Below are 18,976 nucleotides of genomic sequence, written 5' to 3'. Positions count from 1 at the left end.
ACCACTTACACTATTAAAGGAGAGCCCGCTAAATACAGCCAGGGGGAAATTCACCATGTTTCTAATCAACAGGCCAGCATTATTGATTATTTAATAAGTGCCCTTCCTTGCTCATTTCTTCCTTTGAAGCAGCCATTCAAAAACAGGAGGACCACCCATTTGGGAAGAGAAATAAGTCAAGTTCCTTGATCTTTACAACAGGAGGTGGAAAGGATGCCTGCTCATCTGGTAAACCATGTGCGTCACTCTCCAATCACAACGCGAAATACTGGAACCTCAGGCATGCATCCGAAGGCTCAGCCTTGGCTTGACTCCTCGTCAGAATCTGCCAAAAATCTAGCTGAACCGCTGATATTTGAGAAAGATATGCTAAATCTACACTCTTCTGAGTTATTTATGCGCTCTTCCTTTACAAAGTGAAATCACCACAAAGCAATTTACCTAGACCACATTAGCTCAGCTGCCCACAGAAATACTTTCACGAGTTGACCTCCATTATTACACCCTCAGCTCCTATTGAGAATCCTATAAAATATCGCCCTTTAAAGAACAGTAACACAATTTCCACAAAACAGCAATCGACGGCATTGATGGCATTTTCTAGTATGATTCTCAACATGCCTTACATAAATATTCCTCTTAGAATTTACTGCCCCCAAAACACTTATGCCTAGGGATGAAATGGCATCCTTGCTTTATCTGACAACAATCCCGTGCCCCACCCGGTTTCCCTTTGTGCCCTGGTTTCCAGGAAGCTCTGTACTAAATTTAGTGCTTAATTGTAGCCACTCTCACACAGATCAACATACACGTATCTCTTTCTGCCTTCAAAAGAGAACATTTTCCCTGTCAGTTGCTTTACTTACTTTTTTCCCCTAATGACCAAATACTACATGGTCATTATACAAAATACGGAAAGTAGAGAAAGATATAAAGCAGCAAAAGACGCAAAGCAGTGAGAAAAATGATTTCAAAAGGCTTCCCATCTCTTTTTTAAAATCTGATTTCGCTGTCTGGACCTGCGCCTGCTTTCATGCATACATTTATTGGCATACAGTTTATTTTGGGGAGCAGGTAACTCCTGGCTCCTGGAGCCTCAGAAGAGGTTGTGCTGGACGCCGGTTCTGCGTAGCAGAGCGAGGAGTGAACAGAGGCACAGAATACAAAGGCTGGATGTGTCTGGAATAACAGACACTGGAACTAGAAAGGAGCCTCAGGGATCATCTGATCTAACCCCTTCATGTTTCAAAGAAAGAGCCCCATTCTCCCCGGGCCAGGCTCCTCGCTCGCCATCCTAGTGCTCACCTAGTGAGCAGCATCACTCATCTGACTGGTCTAAGTGCCGGAACTTTCACTGGGTCACATTGACAGTGGATGGAGTGGCCCGGCATCAGAAGGCACATGCGCCCACCACATGCCCTCTTGGCTCCCCTTCTTCTACAGAGCCGGCCAGCCGGGCCAGGCGATGCCGGGTCTGCTCTGCAAGTCCTGCCGGCTCTCTCAGCACTCCCGCCGGGGTGCCTGGAGCTCCTGGATGCCGTGCTCAGAGAGGGACAGTAAAACCTCTAGATTTAGATTTAACAGGAGGGAGAAGGCAGATCAGAGCCCTAGTTAGCAGGTACCAGCCCAGCCTTAAAAATCGAGCAGAATGTTGTTTCCCCTGTGGCTTCAGGTCCTTGTGCATGTCCCTCTGCCCTCCCTCAGGGAGGAGTGGAGGCTGGCAGGCTGGATCCAGACGTTCCTAGATGCCTGGCTATCCCCTCACTTAACAGCACCGAAAGCTCCCTCCAGTATCTAAGAGGGAGGTGAGGCTCTGCAGAGCACAGAACACCCCGCTCACTAAGAAGGAAGACAAACGCTCAGTGAAAGACTCAAGGAATAGAAAAGATATGATTGTACTCTTCAAAAATTAGAAGCATAAGATTCTAAAAGGATGACTGCTCAAGGAATTTGAAGGCCAATTATTTTTTTAATGTTGAAAAATGTAGGTGACTATAGAGTCCAGCCCAGTAAAGTTGGAAACGTAGGCTGATTTTCAGATATACCACAGTAATGGGCTGAATTTAAATTACAAATATTAAATAACTCTGACCAGAATCAAAGTGTAGCTTCCTAGAAAACGCTTCCTTTACCACTTAGTAAAGCTGGTTGTAAATCACCGAACCACAGAACTTTGAAGCTAGAAAGGATCACAGCTTTTATCCAGTCTTACCAATGTTTAAGAATAATCTTAAAAAGCAATCTCCTAAAAACACGATCATAAATTATATCCGTACCCAGGCAGCAGGAAACTGTATACAGAGTACACGCAAGAGGAGTCGTCTGCTTTAAAGAGGCATTACAGAAAGCACCTCTGGGTTCAGTTTTTGCTTGGATGACATAAACCCAAACCCCTAGTCTTGCCAAGTACTTCTAAAAACCTCTGACCTATAAAAATTTTGAAATGGTAATTTCTGAAGCAACCTAACCTCTATTTCCCAAGAATGTTTCCACCCCTCTCTGCCCTGCTCCCCATGGCATGGGGATGAACAGACAGGCAGCATGCACAGCCCGAATAAAACCTCAGAGAAGGGAGAGGGCGGGAAGAGTTCCCCACATTCTCTTTGGCCTGTGGCTGGACACGCCCTGTGATATTTGGGCAAATGCTAATCCCCACTGCTTATCGACTGTACCTTGTTCTGGGGCAGTGGGGAACCGAAGACAAGTTACAGACACAGCCTGTGTCCTCAGGAGGATTACGGTCTGTCTGGGCAGACAGGCACTAGACAAGGTGTGTGGCTCAGAGGATCCAAGGGTTGAAAAAGGCTTTGTGGAGATGGAATAGCTGAGCGGAGACTTAACTGATGACCGGAAATTGGAAGAGCAGAAACGTGAGTACTCCACCACCGCAGCCTTGCAAACACCTGCACATGTGATTTTTCAAATGATGCCTAGAAAAATGTATACCTTGAAAGAAACATTTTTGCAACAACGAAGAAATACAAATCTAATTCTAATCAAATGACACAGTGGTCACCATTTCATTCACCGCAGAATGTGGCTTCTTGGGCAAGCACACATACCAACAACACTTAGTCTTTGTTGCAGGTGTATGTGTGTATATGTGGAAGGGAAGGGGATAGCAAGGATTAGTGGACAGAAAGGCCTAGGGCAGCCAGCAGACCAACTATTATTTTCCTCCTTATACAATTAAAGAAAACATACTTGAAAGAACTTCAATACTGAGATAAGTTGTGTGAGTGGTACTGAACTGCCGGATGCGGATGCCGCCTTCCCCAGGCTGAAAGCAGACAGCACCAATTAAAATTCCACCAGCAGACTTCCAAACGTCAGAATAATCTTTTAGTGAGCTCCCCTCTGACCTCTATAAAATAGATAGACATGAGAAGAAATTAGGGGCAATTATTCATTCTATGAAAAATTAACCCCTGAATGAGAGACCACAAACCGAGACAAAGAGGATCTTTGTTTTCTGAGATCACGGACAATGCTTTGCATTTTGTGGTAGAATTATCACAAAAGGGGCACAAGGAAGCTAAGTACCAGATGACATGGAATCAGAGATCGCTTTCTGATCGTCATGACTCATCACTGACATTCCACCAAGTCGGTCCCAGAATTTACTTGAATGAAACATAAACAAAATTTCCAATATCTGGATGACCAACAACGCAGGCAGTGTCATGTGCAGTCTCTAAGCTCTATACCCATTATTCTAGAATGGTACATAAAATATTTTTACATGTACTCTTTACATAACTCAGTCCCCCAACCAGACCTCCTGTCACTACAGTGTGAAACCACGGGGGCATCCTTGACTTTTCATCCTCTCCTTTTAGGCCGTTACCAAGTCTTATCAATTTTCCCTATGACGAGTCCCTGCCAATTCCTTCCTCTCCATCCCTGAGAGCTCCTGGCATCTGTATTTCTGTGTCTGCCTGAGCGGTCCCCCTGACCCCAGGTTCCCTCCACCCCATATCCCACCCCAGACATCTTATACTCACCTGCCAGGTGAATCCTCCCCAAATTTGTTTGCATAATGTCACTGCCTTGCTCAAAAACCTTCAGTGACTCTTCCTTCCACATCAGATCTAAATTGTCTGGTTTTCAAAGTTCTCCATGACTGTCCCTAACCCCACCCACACACTGGTCCTCTCCTCTGTGTGTGACTTACACCCTCCCCCAAGGGAGGCTCCTAGCCTTGCCGCCCCACAAGTAGCCATGCTCCTCTTCTTGCCTCCATATCTTTGCTCACTTGCTCCAGGCATCTCACTCCTCAGCTCCCCCTCCTACCTCACTCAGATACACAGACTGGGGCTCAAATCCCAGGTCTGAAACCTGTTAGCTGTTTGACCTACACATGTTGAATGAATTAACTTCTCTGAGCTCCAGTTTCCAAGTTCCTCAGATGAGAATAATGGGATCTCACTGGTCTGCAGTGAGAACTGAGAGACTAGACATGCTGGTATGCAGTAAGTACCTAATCAGTGTTCGTTTTCTTTGTCTCCCCTTCCTCAATCAAATCCTGCTTATCCAGCCCCAGCCCCTTCCTGAAATGCTTTGCTAAAAATGGCAAACCACTCAGCCGTGCAGACTGGAGCCAGAACAGCCCCGTGAGCCATGTCAACACAAACATGCAGTTGCGCATCCCACCAGACCTGGTACCTCTGAGACTGAGGGGTGTGGCAGGAGCACTGGATGAAGTGCGGATTCAATCCAGCCACGGAATGTAGATTCCACAGGATTGGTCAGGTCTCTCTGCAAATCTGCACCCTTGTCTGGTCCGTACTTCTGACTCCCTTAACCACAGCATGCCACAGACGGAGCCGAAGTCACGGGTCTGATCCCCTGTCCAGGAGCCTGGACGGGCACTGTGGCTCAGGATCGGGGTGGGGAGCAGAGACTGGCAGAAATTTTGTTTTCCAGGACTGGACATAGATGAGCGGAATGAGTATTATCAGCACAGACTCACCCAAGGAGCCGCTCTGGGAAGTCAGAGCTGTCGCTATCTCAGGCCCAACAGAGGAAACGGTGAAACCTGCTCTCCTTGAAGAGTTGTTCCTTCCTTCAGCACGTGCCGTTTTGGGTTGTGCCGTGGAGTTTCCTGGAGCATCGGAAGAAGCATGGCTGTCTCTGGGGGTCTGAGTCTCCACACCCTCGCTGGAGGCTGCTGTCGAAAAGTTCATTTGATTGTGATCAGCAGTGATGTTTTCTACGTGCAGGTCAGTGTTACTTTCTGGCGAGTCGTCCCTTACCGTAGCTGAAAGAATCAGAAAACGGACCCGTGAGAACTTGCCGGCTTCTGAAAAGAGAAGTAAACCTTTAGAAAAGACGCCATGAGCAGATATATCAGTAAAGAAGGGACTTCAAGTAGAATAATCCTACCCTTCTTTGTTTCCCCACCGTAATTATTCTTGCAATCCAATGAAAGAAATTATGAAGCAACTATACAATGTAGGATTAAAATTTACAGTAAGTGGAATAAATGATGAAAACGGATAGAAAGAGATGAACATGGGGGCTCGGGGAAGAGCACCTGCACTGCTGGAGTCTGGCAGGCTTGGAGAGCGCTGCGAAGGGCAGAGCTCGGGTGTGAGCAGAGGAAAGGAGGCACTTCATGAGCACCGAGGCTGGGACCTGTGCCTCCTGGGTGGCAGGAGGGGAAAAGTTGGCTTTTTAATCCTGACACCTATTTTCGTAGGCAGGAGGTGGGACATGCACGATTCTGAAAAAACATGTGAAGGGTTTGGCAATCTTGTCAAAACCTTAGTAATGCAAATAGGCTTGATGCAGTAATTTTGTTTTCTTTGAATCTACCCTAAGGAAATACTCAAGAACGTGGACAAAGATTTAGCTGCACAGATGTTCATCACATTATTGTTTACAATAGTCAAAAAGAATCCGAGGGAGGGAAGAAGGAAAAGAAGGAAGGAAGAAAGAGGAGAAAGAAAGGGAAGGAAGGAAGGAAGAAAGAAAGCAAGCTAAAAATCTCATAGAGATCAGTTAAACCACTTGCAATATATCCAGATAAAAGGATACTATGTGTCATTAAAATATTATAAAATAAAGATATTCTACAAGTATTATTGAGTTAAAACAATAGGCTTAAAAATAGATTTTACAGTATGATCTCATTTTGTTAAAAAATGATAAAAGCAATCACACATGTGTGTATGTGCCAGACAGTGATGTAAGCGCATGACATGCACTTATTCATATAACCCTTGCACGAAGTCAGAGGTCGGTGCTCTTCTTCTCCCCATTTTGCAGGGGAGGCAGAGGAGGCCCAGGGAGCTCATACCCCTTGCCCAGGTCACCAGGCAGCCTCTCCAGCCCAAGCCCCCCAGCTCTCGGCTGTGCTGAGCTGGAAGGATGAAGAGCTGGAGAGGAGTGTTAGAGCAAAGCCTCCTGTTCTCCCTTATGTCCAGTTCGGGGGAGCTGAGGAAATATTGCTTCTTAGTAGGGACTGTTACTTGAAATTCATAAATTAGAAATGAATTCATATTAGTCAGAAAATATGTTTAAATGATCATTTGCTCCTGTATCGCCCAAGATGAAGGCAAAGAGAGCATCAGTTAAAAACGTTGTGAGGATGAAGTTCCACTTGAGGGTAAACTGGGCACAGAAGAAGTCATCTATATCACTGAGTGTCATTTGTTAAGGCAGGGGGTTCAGAGTCAGAGCAGGTGGGTAGGACGCCCAAGTTCAACCTGAGAAAGCTACCCCGTTATGCACATGGCACGGCCACAGCTTGGAAGCCAGAGCCCGGCCACGGCTAGGGGTGCTGGGCCCCTGAAGGATAACACCAAAATCCAAACAGCATCTAAGAGCTGTTTCCCCAAACAGCCAGCCTAATATGGAAGTGAATATGGAAGACATGCTCACGAGTTTAATGAGTTTCTGAGAGAGCAGTGACAAGGACAAGGACCACTGGAAGTTATCACTGATTCCATGGCTCCTTGAAAAACACATTTTCATTTTCCCCATTTGAGAATGATATTTTTCTTTCTACTTAGGATGAGGAGCTGTGGGCACTGTAGAGAAACCTCTGCAGGGATGAATGAAGTCACTTCTATCTATATGAGTCAGGCAAAAATGGCCCAAACACCTGACCAGTCCAGGCTGCTGGCAGAACCTACAGTTTGGCTTAAAATATCACACATGCACACACACACACATACACACACACATAGCCCAAAAGGAACAAGCTATCTTCTAGATCAGCACTGTCCAAGAGATATATAAAGTGAGCCACAAATGCAAGCCACATATGTAACTTTAAATTTTCTAGTAGCCATATTTTAAAAAGTAAAAAGAAACAGGTGAAATTAATTTTAATAAATGTTTTATTTAATCCGATATATTCAAAACAGTACCACTGAAAAATGTAATCAATATAAAAAATTATTGAGATATTTTGCATTCTTTTTCTGGTATTAAAATCCAGTAAGTATATTACTAGCTAAACTTCAAGAGCTCAACAACCACATATAGGCAGTGGCTACCATATTGGACAGTGTAGTTCTAGATCAATGGTTCTCAACATTTTCCCACTCTGGTCCATTCCTACCAGAAGCAGTGGGGTTGGAAGGGTGGTGATTATAAAAACTTCCACAAGAGATTCTGACAAACTTTCCTAAGGGAATCATTTCCTCCCAAAGTCCCTTGAGAATTACTGTTTTCATGCTTCCTATTCTGTTTCCTGTAAGTGATAATTAACAGAAGCTTCCTGAAGGGGGAGGGAAGTTGTCCAGGCATCTGGGTTCCTCTGAGGCCCAGCCCCAGACAGGCAAGGCCCACATTCAGCTGGAAATGGGATGTGGAGGGGTGTTTCCAGGGGAAGCCTCCAAGTCCATAAATTGAACTTGAGACTCTGGGTTTACGGACAACAGTGACCCATGAGGCATGTTCCCTTTGTTCTTCCTATCTGAGCCACCAAGGCAAGTTGCCCTCCTGAGAGGAGGTGAAAGGATTTGAGGATGCTCTCTCTATCCTCTTGGTCAACTGGACACAATGAAAAAAAATTATTCTCAAAAGGAGCCAGAAATAAGTGATTGTGGGGAGGCAGAAGGGACTCAAAACCCACGCCGCAAAGCTGGAAAGCCATGAGCAAAGGCAAGAAAATGAATTTAGCTCTACTAAGCCTTAAGAAAAGTGTGAGACTTGGCCATTGGTGAGCCTGGCTGGGCCTCTGAGGAAGCAGCAATGTCCCCTTCTTCAGGGAACAAGGAGTGAAAGGCCCAGACCCTAGTCAGCTCTAGAAATTCCACTGCAGTCTCCAAAAGGAAAAGAATGGCCACACGAAGACAGCACGTGGCTAACACTGAACCATGCTCTCTCCCTGGAGGGGTGACTAAAGATGGAAGCAGGAAATAAACGCACACTATAAACAAAACCAAAAGGCAGACTATAGTCCTGCAGTATTCCAAATAACCCTGTCACTAAAAACAACTAAAAATGCTGAATAAAAAATTTTGTTTTAAATATTTCTAAATGCATTGCTGAGTTGCCAAGTAAGTGAAGAATCAAATCTTCTGAGGCCAAAAAATGAACCCAGAGCCAGAATTCAGAGAGGTGAGCTCACTGTGAAGTTGGCAGCTGCCCTGGGGCATCTGCTCAATACTTGTGACCTTGAACTTCTGTTCTGATGGTCACGGGGGTGCAGAAGATAGGAGATAAAACTCTCAGGAAGGGAGTCTGAAAGAAAATCCTGGATAAAGCAGGGACCCCCAAAGGCCATACCTTGGGTATAAAGCAAATAGAAACAAAGCCACCCTTTAGAAGGCAACAGCAAGGAAAGCTGGCCCTTCAAGCTTGGTTTTAGGTGAAAGAAAAATAAATCTCACCCAAGAATTTGTAACCATAAACCTAGTCCTCACGTGGGTGTGCAGCACAAATCACATTACCTATGTGGTCTAAACCTTAAGCCAAGAACTTATTTAAAAGTGGCTCTGAACCTTGTGAATATACTAAAAACCACTGAGTTATACACTTTAAACAGGTGAGCTTTCTGGTATGTAAATTCAAATACACACACACACATCCTGTTAACAGTGAGGAAAAAGTGGCCCTGATATACAGTGCCTCCAGATATTTGGCAGCAACAAATTTGAAAGCTCTCTAGATGAACATACCTTCAACCCAATTTTATCACTTACTGATAAAATTCTCAGGAATAAGAGATTACAGTCAAAAATCACAAAACATACAAAGAAAAAAGGCATCCACGAGCAAAAGTCAGCAAACTAGACAAGCAAAGACTTCAAATACTGGAATTATCAGACACTTTTATATATAAAACTACATGAAAAGAAATAAGAATAAATTGAAAATGAAAGAAAAAGAGACTATACATAATGACCAAAAAGATTTGAAAGAAATCTAAGTGGAAATGCTGGAAATGAAAAAATATAATAATTGAAATTAGGAAACTCAACAGCATATTAGATATGGCTGAAAAGAGAATTAAGAATTAGAAGACAGATGACAAGGGAATGCCCAGAGATGAAAATATAGAAAATATGAAAAAGAGGTGAAGAAACAAGGAAGATAGAGCGAAAAGGTCCAACGTATATCTAACTGGAGTTCTCGGGGGGGCGGGGGAGGGAAGGAAAAATGGCAATATTCAAAAAAGTAACTAATGGCTAAGAATTTTCCAGAACTGATAAAAAGTACGACTCCTCAGACCAACAAACCTTTAGGAGGCTAAATAAAAAAGACATATAACCCATATCATAGTGAAACTGCAGAAAACCAGACAAAAACTATGTCTTAAAAACAACCAGAGGAAAAAAATACAAACCATCTACTGAAGATGACAATTAGACTAACAGCTGATTTCTCAATGGCAACAATGGAAGCCAAAAGACAGTGGATAAATACTTTCAACGTGCTGAGGGAGAAAAAACTGGAATGGTATACTTGGCAAAACTATCTTTCAAAAATATCTTGAGATTATCTTTCAAAATAGAAACATTTTTGGTTTTAAATATTTTAATTATATTAAACTCCACTAAAGGAAATTATGGAGAATTTATTTCAAGTAGAAGAAGAGCAATCCTAGAAGGAAGTTATAAGATGCAAGAAAAGGGGCCGGCTGCATGGCTGAGTGGTTAAGTTCGCATGCTCCACTTTGGCAGCCCTGGTTTGCCACTTCAGATCCTGGGTACAGACATGGCATCGCTCATCAAGCCATGCTGAGGCAGGGTCCCACATAGGACAACCAGAAGGACCTACAAGTAAAATATACAATTATGTACTGGGGGGCTTTGGGGAGAAGAAGAAGAAAAAAAAAAAAGATTGGCAACAGATTTTAGCTCAGGTACCAATCTTTAAAAAAAAAAAAAAAGATGCAAGAAAAAATAACGAGCAAAGAAAATAGTAAATATGTGCAAATCCAATGAAACATTGAATTTATAAAATAGTAATTTCTCATTTGTGGGATTAATAAAAGAAGACAGAGAAAATTCTGGATAACAATAGCACATAAGTCAGGAGGGCATGATCAGAATCATGTTGCATAGGAGAGGGGTAACTTTGAGTTGTGTCAAAAATGCATTTTAAGGTTTCTCAAACTGACTGTAAAGAATAGAAATAGAGTGCATCAACTTCCAAACTGAGAGCTTGGAATGATGCAAAATTTCCATAGAGAGAAATCAATGAATATTGCCTAAAACCAAAACAAAGAAATCAATAAATAGCAATATAAGCAAGCTATTTAGAGATATGGACATAATTACTAAAAGAATCAGTTAAAAGGGTTGAAAGGGGTTGATTCTGGGAATCAGAAAATGATGATTGTAGGAGTGGTCAAGGTTTTTATAACAGCCTTATAAAATATACTTCATCTTTCAACTATGTATGAGTTTGATAAAAATTAAATTTTAAAAAAGTTGAATAACAAACCAGGGTAAATGTCTGCAGTACATGATAAAAGTTCAGCATTCTTTTTTTTTTTTTTAAGATTTTATTTTTTCCTTTTTCTCCCCAAAGCCCCCCCAGTACATAGTTGTATATTCTTCGTTGTGGGCCCTTCTAGTTGTGGCATGTGGGACGCCGCCTCAGCATGGTTTGATGAGCAGTGCCATGTCCGCACCCAGGATTCAAACCAACGAAACACTGGGCCGCCTGCAGCGGAGCGCGCAAACTTAACCACTCGGCCACGGGGCCAGCCCCCCAAGAGTTTAGCATTCTTAATACATGAAGAACTTTTTCAAATTCCTACAATGTACATCTCACAGACAAAGAACACGAATGTGCAATTCACAAAAGGAAATATCTGTGTGGAGAATAAAAACACCAAAGTATTTTTGGAAAGAAATGAAATACAAATCCAAACTAGAAAAGACCTTTTTAAATTTTATATATTTAATTCTTTTTGCCTAGCAAATTGGCAAAGATTTTAAAGACGATAACATCTAACGTCATTGAAGGTACAGAAAAGGGCCATTGTCATACAATTTTGGTAAGAATGCAATTGGTATAGTCTTTTTGGTGAGAAATTTAGAAATCCATTGCAAAAGCCCTAAAAATAGACATATATTTTGACCTAGGAATTCCATTTCTGGAAATTAATTCTAAGGAAATTATTAAGGAAGTGCACAACGTTTTAGGTATAAGGAAGTTTATCACAGCATTGTTTATAATCATGACAATTGGAAAAAACCTAAATTTTTGCAATAGGGAGTTGGTGAACTTAATTATGACAACAAAACTTTAGAGGACTGACCAAAGCATATTACTGATACATTTTTAGATATGTATTATGCTCACTTTATCTTGTTAAGTGAAAACACAAATTACAAAATGGTACATATATCATACGACCCCATGTTCTTAAAAAAAAAAATGTGTTCCGTAAGAAAAAGAACAAACAAGGCTGGTATCTTGGTAAAAGGATTCTAGGTCTACCTGGAGCAGCCACCTTGTAATGGGCTTTCTTTGGTCCCCAGGCTGCCCCCTAAGGTAGGTGAAGCCTGTAGACTTTAAACATAAAGTTGGTTCCTGCAACTTGCTAACAACACCGTGTGTGGGTTTAGGCCCCAGTGCCATTTCTGAAACATAAGCATGCGAGTGGCCTTTGACTGCCCAGCTGAAGGACGAGTGAGTGTTTTGCATCTGGGTCCCTCCGCCTCTGGATGCCTCACTACCCTCAGCACCAGTCATGCCTGTAGCTGGTGCCCCAATCAAAGAGAGGTGCCGATGACCAGCTCTCCAGAGCAGCCAGAGGCAAGGCACACCCCTGGTCAGTGCTGCCACTGCTGGCCCTGCTGACCTCGGAAACCTGCTGGCTTGTGGTGTCACCTCCACCCTGTTCCCCTTAGTTACAGGGCCACAGCCGCCTGGATTGGTGAGAAGCTCTTACCTCTGGTGTCCCTCTTTATCCAGGGATCTTTCTCTTTCTTCTCCCAGGAACACAGGAGGCAACACGAAAAAGTTGCTTGCTTTACCCATACCTTGTGAATCTGTGTTCTCTATGCAAAGTCCTCTCATCTAGAAGAAATAGAGCCTGCTTCCAGCTCCAGGCCTGGATCTGAAAATTCAGTTCTTAAGAAGAGAGGCAGTGGGTAACATAACTCGCAGGCTGTGGGTAAAGTCAGGCTGTCTGGGTGAGACTTCTGGCTCTACCACTTACACGCCCTATGAGCTCAGGGGAGATACATAACTTCTCCATGCGTTGGCTCCTTTATCTGTAAGACAGGTATAATAACGGCACCTACCTCACTGGGCTGTAACACAGTGCACCCCTGTGAGAGCTTCGAACAGGACCTGGTACATGCTGAGTGCTACATACATAGCTATCAAATGGATTTAGGTCTTTCAACTTCTAACAAACAGATTTGGGATGAGATTGGCAGGCACTGCTAGTTAATCATGACTCTATCTCTCAATCCTTCTCCAGGCAGCAGGCGAGAGCTGGTCCAGAGGTGAAAGCCCCTGGACCGCCCAGGCCCGCGGGCCCTCCTGGAAGCGAGGTGTGTACTCTGATGAAAGGAGTGAAGCTGGCTGAGTGGCTGTTGGGCAGCTTGTGCCTCCAGCCCTGCTCCACGACATTCTCCTAGGACGCGCAGGGAGAACTTAGGGGGCACAGGGTAAGACGGCGGGGCTGCCTCAATGCATGACAAGTCCCTGACGTCACTGACCCAGGCTTCTGAAAGAACACTGTCCCACTGCCCCCTGTTTAACTCTGAGTGTCCTTCTATGTCTTTTATGGACTATGAACAATTCCTCAGAAAAGGGATTAACAAACCCCGCAGGCTGGGGCAGGCAGCACCCTAGCCCACCACCTCTGCCTCTCAAGGTCTCTTTGATGGTGAACATTCAAGTGCTTTACACCATTCCATGTTGCATCTCCCGGAGAACAATGGCTCAAATGCCAAAATCTTCATCGAAGCCCTAAGGACTAATCCTTTCGGAAGCCCTGAGTTGTTCAGGGTACTGTGGCTCAATGCTGCTTGTGGTGTGGCTCCCTATTCAGCACAAGTGCAGACCCTGAGTAGGAGAATAATTCGGTGGAAAGTGAACAGGACTCAACAGGGACCTGCCACATGCGGAGGAAGGTAGCAGGGAAGCTGCTCTTACTCTTGGTGGAGAGAGAAACGGTCCTGGAGAAACGGAGAGAAGAAGGATGCCTCAGGCCCTGGAGCCTGAGTCAGATGGAGGACAAGAGGCTGTGCCACACTCAGAGGCAGTCTCTGGGGTGGGAGGCGGGAACTCTGAGGCTCAGTGGGGCTGGCCCTCCACACCTCACCCATCCTTCTCCCCAGATGGTCAGGGACGGTTGCTCAAACCCCACTCATGTCCCGTGGCACCTGAACCACACCAACCAGCCTCGTATTAGAGTTTAGATGCCCCAGTTTCTCAGGTATCTTTTGAGCTAGAAAGATCATCCTTCCCCCTGCGCTCAGCTCCCTGTGTCAGGCCATCACTTTCCCTTGTACCATGAATGGAGATTAAATTAACAAGAGAGTTTTATTGCTTTGCTTGTTTTTTGTTTTTTTTTTTTTCCCAGTTGAGAACTTTCACTTCTGTAGTGTCTTAATGTTCCAAAACATCTGTTTGTGAACCAACATCATCAGGGATGCTAGCACAGCCCGGGAGTAGGATTTCCTAATTAGCAGCTGCTACAGAGTCAGCTCCTCGCCACCCACCCCATGATTTTGGGTTTTTCAACTCGCATTGTTTCTGAGCAGTGGGGTGGGCGTGTACAGGGAGTGTGTCGTGTCATCCAAAGAGGCAATTTCCTCCCGGAGGGCCCAGCCCGCCCCCACACTGCACCATTTACCGCTGTAGCAGGCCCTGTGTCAAGTGCTGCCAGCTAACATCTTGTGTTTCTGGGGCACTGAGTTGAAGCATGAGCCCCTTATTTTCACTTCCCTCCATTTAGATTTAGACATCACAAACACCCATTCAGTGCTTACCAAGTGCAAAGTGTTTCACATGCATTATCTCATTTAATGCGCATGATGGCAGGTCAAGTGGGTATCATGGCACATGGAAACCAAGGGGCAGAAAGATTAAGTGTCTGTCACATGCTCAATGGTACAATCTGAACCCAGGTCTCGTTCCATCACACCCCACCTTATTTGGTGACACGGGGCTTCAAGGCACTGACCAGCGAGCAGAGCCAAAAAAAATTCCCACTGGCCTTCAAACTTCAGCCCTAAATCCAACTGCACTGCCCTGTTTTTCCCCAAGAGGAATGAGACAGTGCTTATCACGGGCTTCAGGATAGCACAGACTTGGTTCAGCAACAGCTGCATGCTATTAGCTGGAAGACTGAGCAAGAGGACTTCTAAATCAGCTTCCAACTCAGAGATGAATTCCATGTGTAATGAAAAGAATGATAATAAAGAAAGAGTAGAGGTAGAATGGAGAATGAGTTCGAGGGACAAGAAAAGCCTGTTTTCGAAATGTGAAGTTTGGGGTGAGGTGGTAACTTCCAAGTGGAAGTGTCCAACAGGCAGCTAAAAATTGGGGACTATTGATTAGGAGGAAGGACAAGGACATGGCTTATGAAGGGAAAAGCGAAGGTCAAGGACTGAATTAAGGGAAAACTTGAATTTGGAGGGAGAAGAAGAGCCACGGAAAGAGACACAGATAACAAGAGAAGGATAGGATGAAATTAAAAGTAGGGGCCAAGAAGGCGGCGAGGGCTGAGATGCAGTGGAGAGGCCATGGACACCAGGCCTGCGAAAAGGCCAGAGACTAGTCAACCAAAGTCTCCAGCACTTTCTAGAATGTCACTTGGCAGATGGAAGATGAAGGTCAGATTGTTAGGGGTTAAGGCTCAGGAGGGAGAGGTTCTGGAACAGTAAAACACTGACCCCAGCTGCAAAATTCCCATTCCTACCTCCCCCTTAGATCGTTTCTGGGGTCCTCCACTTGGGAAACAGTCTCGGGAGAGCTGTGGGGCTGGGTGCCCTGTATCTACAACCAAACTAAGAGCTTGTTCTCTGAAAAGATAAACAAAATTGATAAGCCTTTAGCTAGACCCACCAAGAAAAAAAGAGAGAAGACTCAAATAAATACAATCAGAAATGAAGGAGATGTTACAACTGATACCACAGAAATACAACGGATCGTAAAAGACTACTATGAGCAATTACACAACAGCCAATTTGACAACCTAGAAGAAATGGATAAACTCCTGGAAACACACAGTTTACCAAAACTGAATTACAATGAAATAGAAAATCTGAACAGATCAATTACTAGCAAAGAGATGGAATCAGTAATAAAAAATCTCCCTACAAACAAAGTCCAGGACCAGACGACCTCACTGGGGAATTCTATCAAACATTCAAAGAAGAATTAGTACCAATCCTTCTCAAACTCTTCAAAAAAACAAAAGAGGAGGGAACTCTTTCAAACTCATTTTATGAGGCCAGCATTACTCTGATATCAAAACCAGACAAGGACACCACAAGAAAAGAAAATTACAGGTCAATATCCCTGATGAATACAAATAAAAAAATCTTCAACAAAACATTAGCAAACTGAACTCAACACTACATTAAAAGGATCATACACCATAATCCAGTGGGATTTATTCCAGGGATGCAAAGATCATTCAACATCCACAAATCAGTCAATGTGATACACCACATTAACAAAATGAAGAATAAAAATCATATGATCATCTCAATAGATGCAGACAAAGCATCTGACAAAATTCAAAATCCATTTAGGATAAAAACTCTCAACAAACCAGATATAGAGGGAACGTACCTCAACGTAATAAACGCCATATATGACAAGCCCACAGCTAACATCATACTCAATGGTGAAAAGCTGAAAGCTTTTCCTCTAAGATGAAGAACACGAGAAGGATGCCCACTCTCATCACTTTTATTCAACATAGTATTGGAAGTCCTAATCGGAGCAATTAGGCAAGAAAAAGAAACACAAGACATCCAAATTGGAAAGGAAGAAGTAAAACTGTCACTATTTGTAGATGACACGATATATATGGGAAACCCTAAAGACTCCATCAAAAACTGTTAGAACTAATAAATGAATCCAGTAAAGTCATAAGATACAAAATGAATACACAAAAATCTGTTGCGTTTCTATACACTAATAATGAACTATCAGAAAGAGAAATTAAGAACAATCCCATTTACAATTGCATCAAAAAGAATAAAATACCTATGGAATAAATTTAACCAAGGAGGTGAAAGTCCTGTATATTGAAAACTACAACACATGAATGAAAGAAACTGAAGAAGACACAAATAAACAGAAAGATATTCTGTGCTCATGGGTTGGAAGAATTAATATTGTTAAAATGTCCACATTACCCAAAGCAATAGATTCAATGCAATCCCTAACCAAATTCCATTGGCATTTTTCATAGAAATAGAACAAATAATCCTGAAATTTGTATAGAACCACAAAAGACCTCAAATAGCCAAAGCAATCTTCAGAAAGAAGAACAAAGCTGGAGGCATCACCCTCCCTGATTTCAAACTATATTACAAAGCTACAGTAATCAAAACAGTATAACATTGGCATAAAACGGACACATAGATCAATGGAACAGAATAGACAGCCCAGAAATAAACCCATGCGTATATGGTCAATTAATTTACAACAAAGGAGCCAAGACTATACAATGGGGAAAGGACAGTCTCTTCAACAAATGGTGCTAGGAAGACGGGACAGCCACATGCAAAAGAATGAAACTTGATCAATATCTTACACCAAACACAAAAATTAACTCAAAATGGATTAAAGACTTGAGTGTGAGACCTGAAACCATAAAACTCCTAGAAGAAAACATAGGCAGTAAGCTCCTTAACACAGGTCTTAGCAATGATTTTTGAATCTGATGGCAAAAGGAAAAGCAACAAAAGCAAAAATAAACAAGTGGGACCACATCAAACGAAAAAGCTACTGCATAGCAAAGGAAACCATCAACAAAATGAAAAGGCAACCTACTGAATGGGAGAAAATATTTGCAGATCATATATCTGATAAGGGGTTAATATCCAAAATATATAGAGAACTCATACCACTCAGTACTAAACAAACAACCCGATTAAAAAATGAGCAGAATATCTGAATACACATTTTTCCAAAGACATACAGATGGCCAACAGGCACATGAAAAGATACTCAGCATCACTAATCATCAAGGAAATTCAAACAAAAACCACAATGAGACATCACCTCACACCTGTTAGAAGTGCTATTATCAAAAAGACAAGAAATAAGTGTTGGTAAGGATGTGGAGAAAAGGGAACCCATGTGCACTGTTGGTGGGAGTGTAAATTGGTGCAGCCACTATGGAAAACAGTACGGAGGTTCCTCAAAAAATTAAAAATAGAACTACCATATGATCTAGCAATTCCACTTCTGAGTATTTATCTGAAGAAAATGAAAACACTAACTCAAAAAGATATATGCATCCTATGTTCATTGCAGTGTTATTTACAGTAGCCAAGATATGGGAATAACCTAAGTGTCCACTGATGGATGAATGGATAAAGAAAATACATACTGGAATATCATTCAGCCATAAAAATAAAGAATGAAATCTTGCCACTTGCAACAACACAGATGGACCTCGACGGCATTACGCTAAGTGAAATGTCAGACAGAGAAACACAAATACTATATGGTCCCTCTTATATGCAGAATTCAAAAAAACAACTTCACAGATAGAGAGAACAGATTGGGAGTGCCAGAGGTGGGGTTGGGGGGTGGGAGAAATAGATGAAGGGAGTCAAAAGGTAAAAAGAAAAATAAAATACACTGTTGTACGTACCAGCACAGATTCCTATACCTACGAAAGCTATGTGGTTTTTATGTATTTTTAAAGACTTTCCTAAGATTCTAGTGCTCAGACAGGGAGGGGAAAGAGACTTAAAAAAAAAAGGAGACTGTTACCTGCCTCCCTTTTTAATTCTTGTTTTGCTGTAATGAATGACCGTAAACCACAAGAGGAGCGGGGCACTGTCCACAGGAACTCTGACTGCTCCTATGAAATGAAGCTACCCTTTTGAACAGCTTCAAAATGAATTGAAAGGCTCCTATTCTCAGAGATCAAATTAAGACACCCCACACGTTTACAATCTGCAAAGCACTTTTTACGGGATAATTGAGGGGTCCTACATTATCTTCTTAGATCTGGACATTCAGAGTGGCAGGCACATTAGGAATTCTTGCTCCATTTCATAGAAGAGAAGACTGAGGTCACTGCCCAGGGCAACCCAGAAAATAAGTGGCAGAGCAGAGACTAGAGCCCAGCTCTTTCATTCCAGTGTCTTTCCTAATTAACCACACTCAAATAAAAAGCAGTGAGGACTGAGAAGAGAGCGGCTCAGCCGGCTCTTTCGAAACTAATTTATGGCATGCAGCCTGCTTCACTGGCTAGCATCCATAGTGCTTTGCATCATTCACTTGGACGGAAGTCGAGAAATCGGCTGGGTTGTCTTTGGTGCCCCCATCTCTCTCTCTAGGTGATCTCCAC

At 43.0% G+C, this 18,976-nt stretch overlaps 1 protein-coding gene across 2 annotated transcripts in view; it reads right to left on the bottom strand.

The window, feature by feature from the left end:
* The window catches only part of HEG1 (heart development protein with EGF like domains 1), an 85,601-nt gene that overhangs the window by 49,196 nt on the left and 17,429 nt on the right, over positions 1-18,976 (bottom strand). For both annotated transcript variants that reach the window (XM_070582610.1, XM_070582609.1), the window contains exon 2: positions 4,973-5,260. In XM_070582610.1, coding sequence (XP_070438711.1) covers positions 4,973-5,260 — 288 coding nt within the window. The remainder of the gene's footprint in view (positions 1-4,972; positions 5,261-18,976) is intronic.

Source organism: Equus przewalskii, chromosome 18 (genome assembly GCF_037783145.1).
Source record: "Equus przewalskii isolate Varuska chromosome 18, EquPr2, whole genome shotgun sequence".
NCBI lineage: Eukaryota > Metazoa > Chordata > Mammalia > Perissodactyla > Equidae > Equus > Equus przewalskii.
Note: the sequence above shows the minus strand (reverse complement) of the source record. Positions and strands in the feature narration are given on the sequence as shown.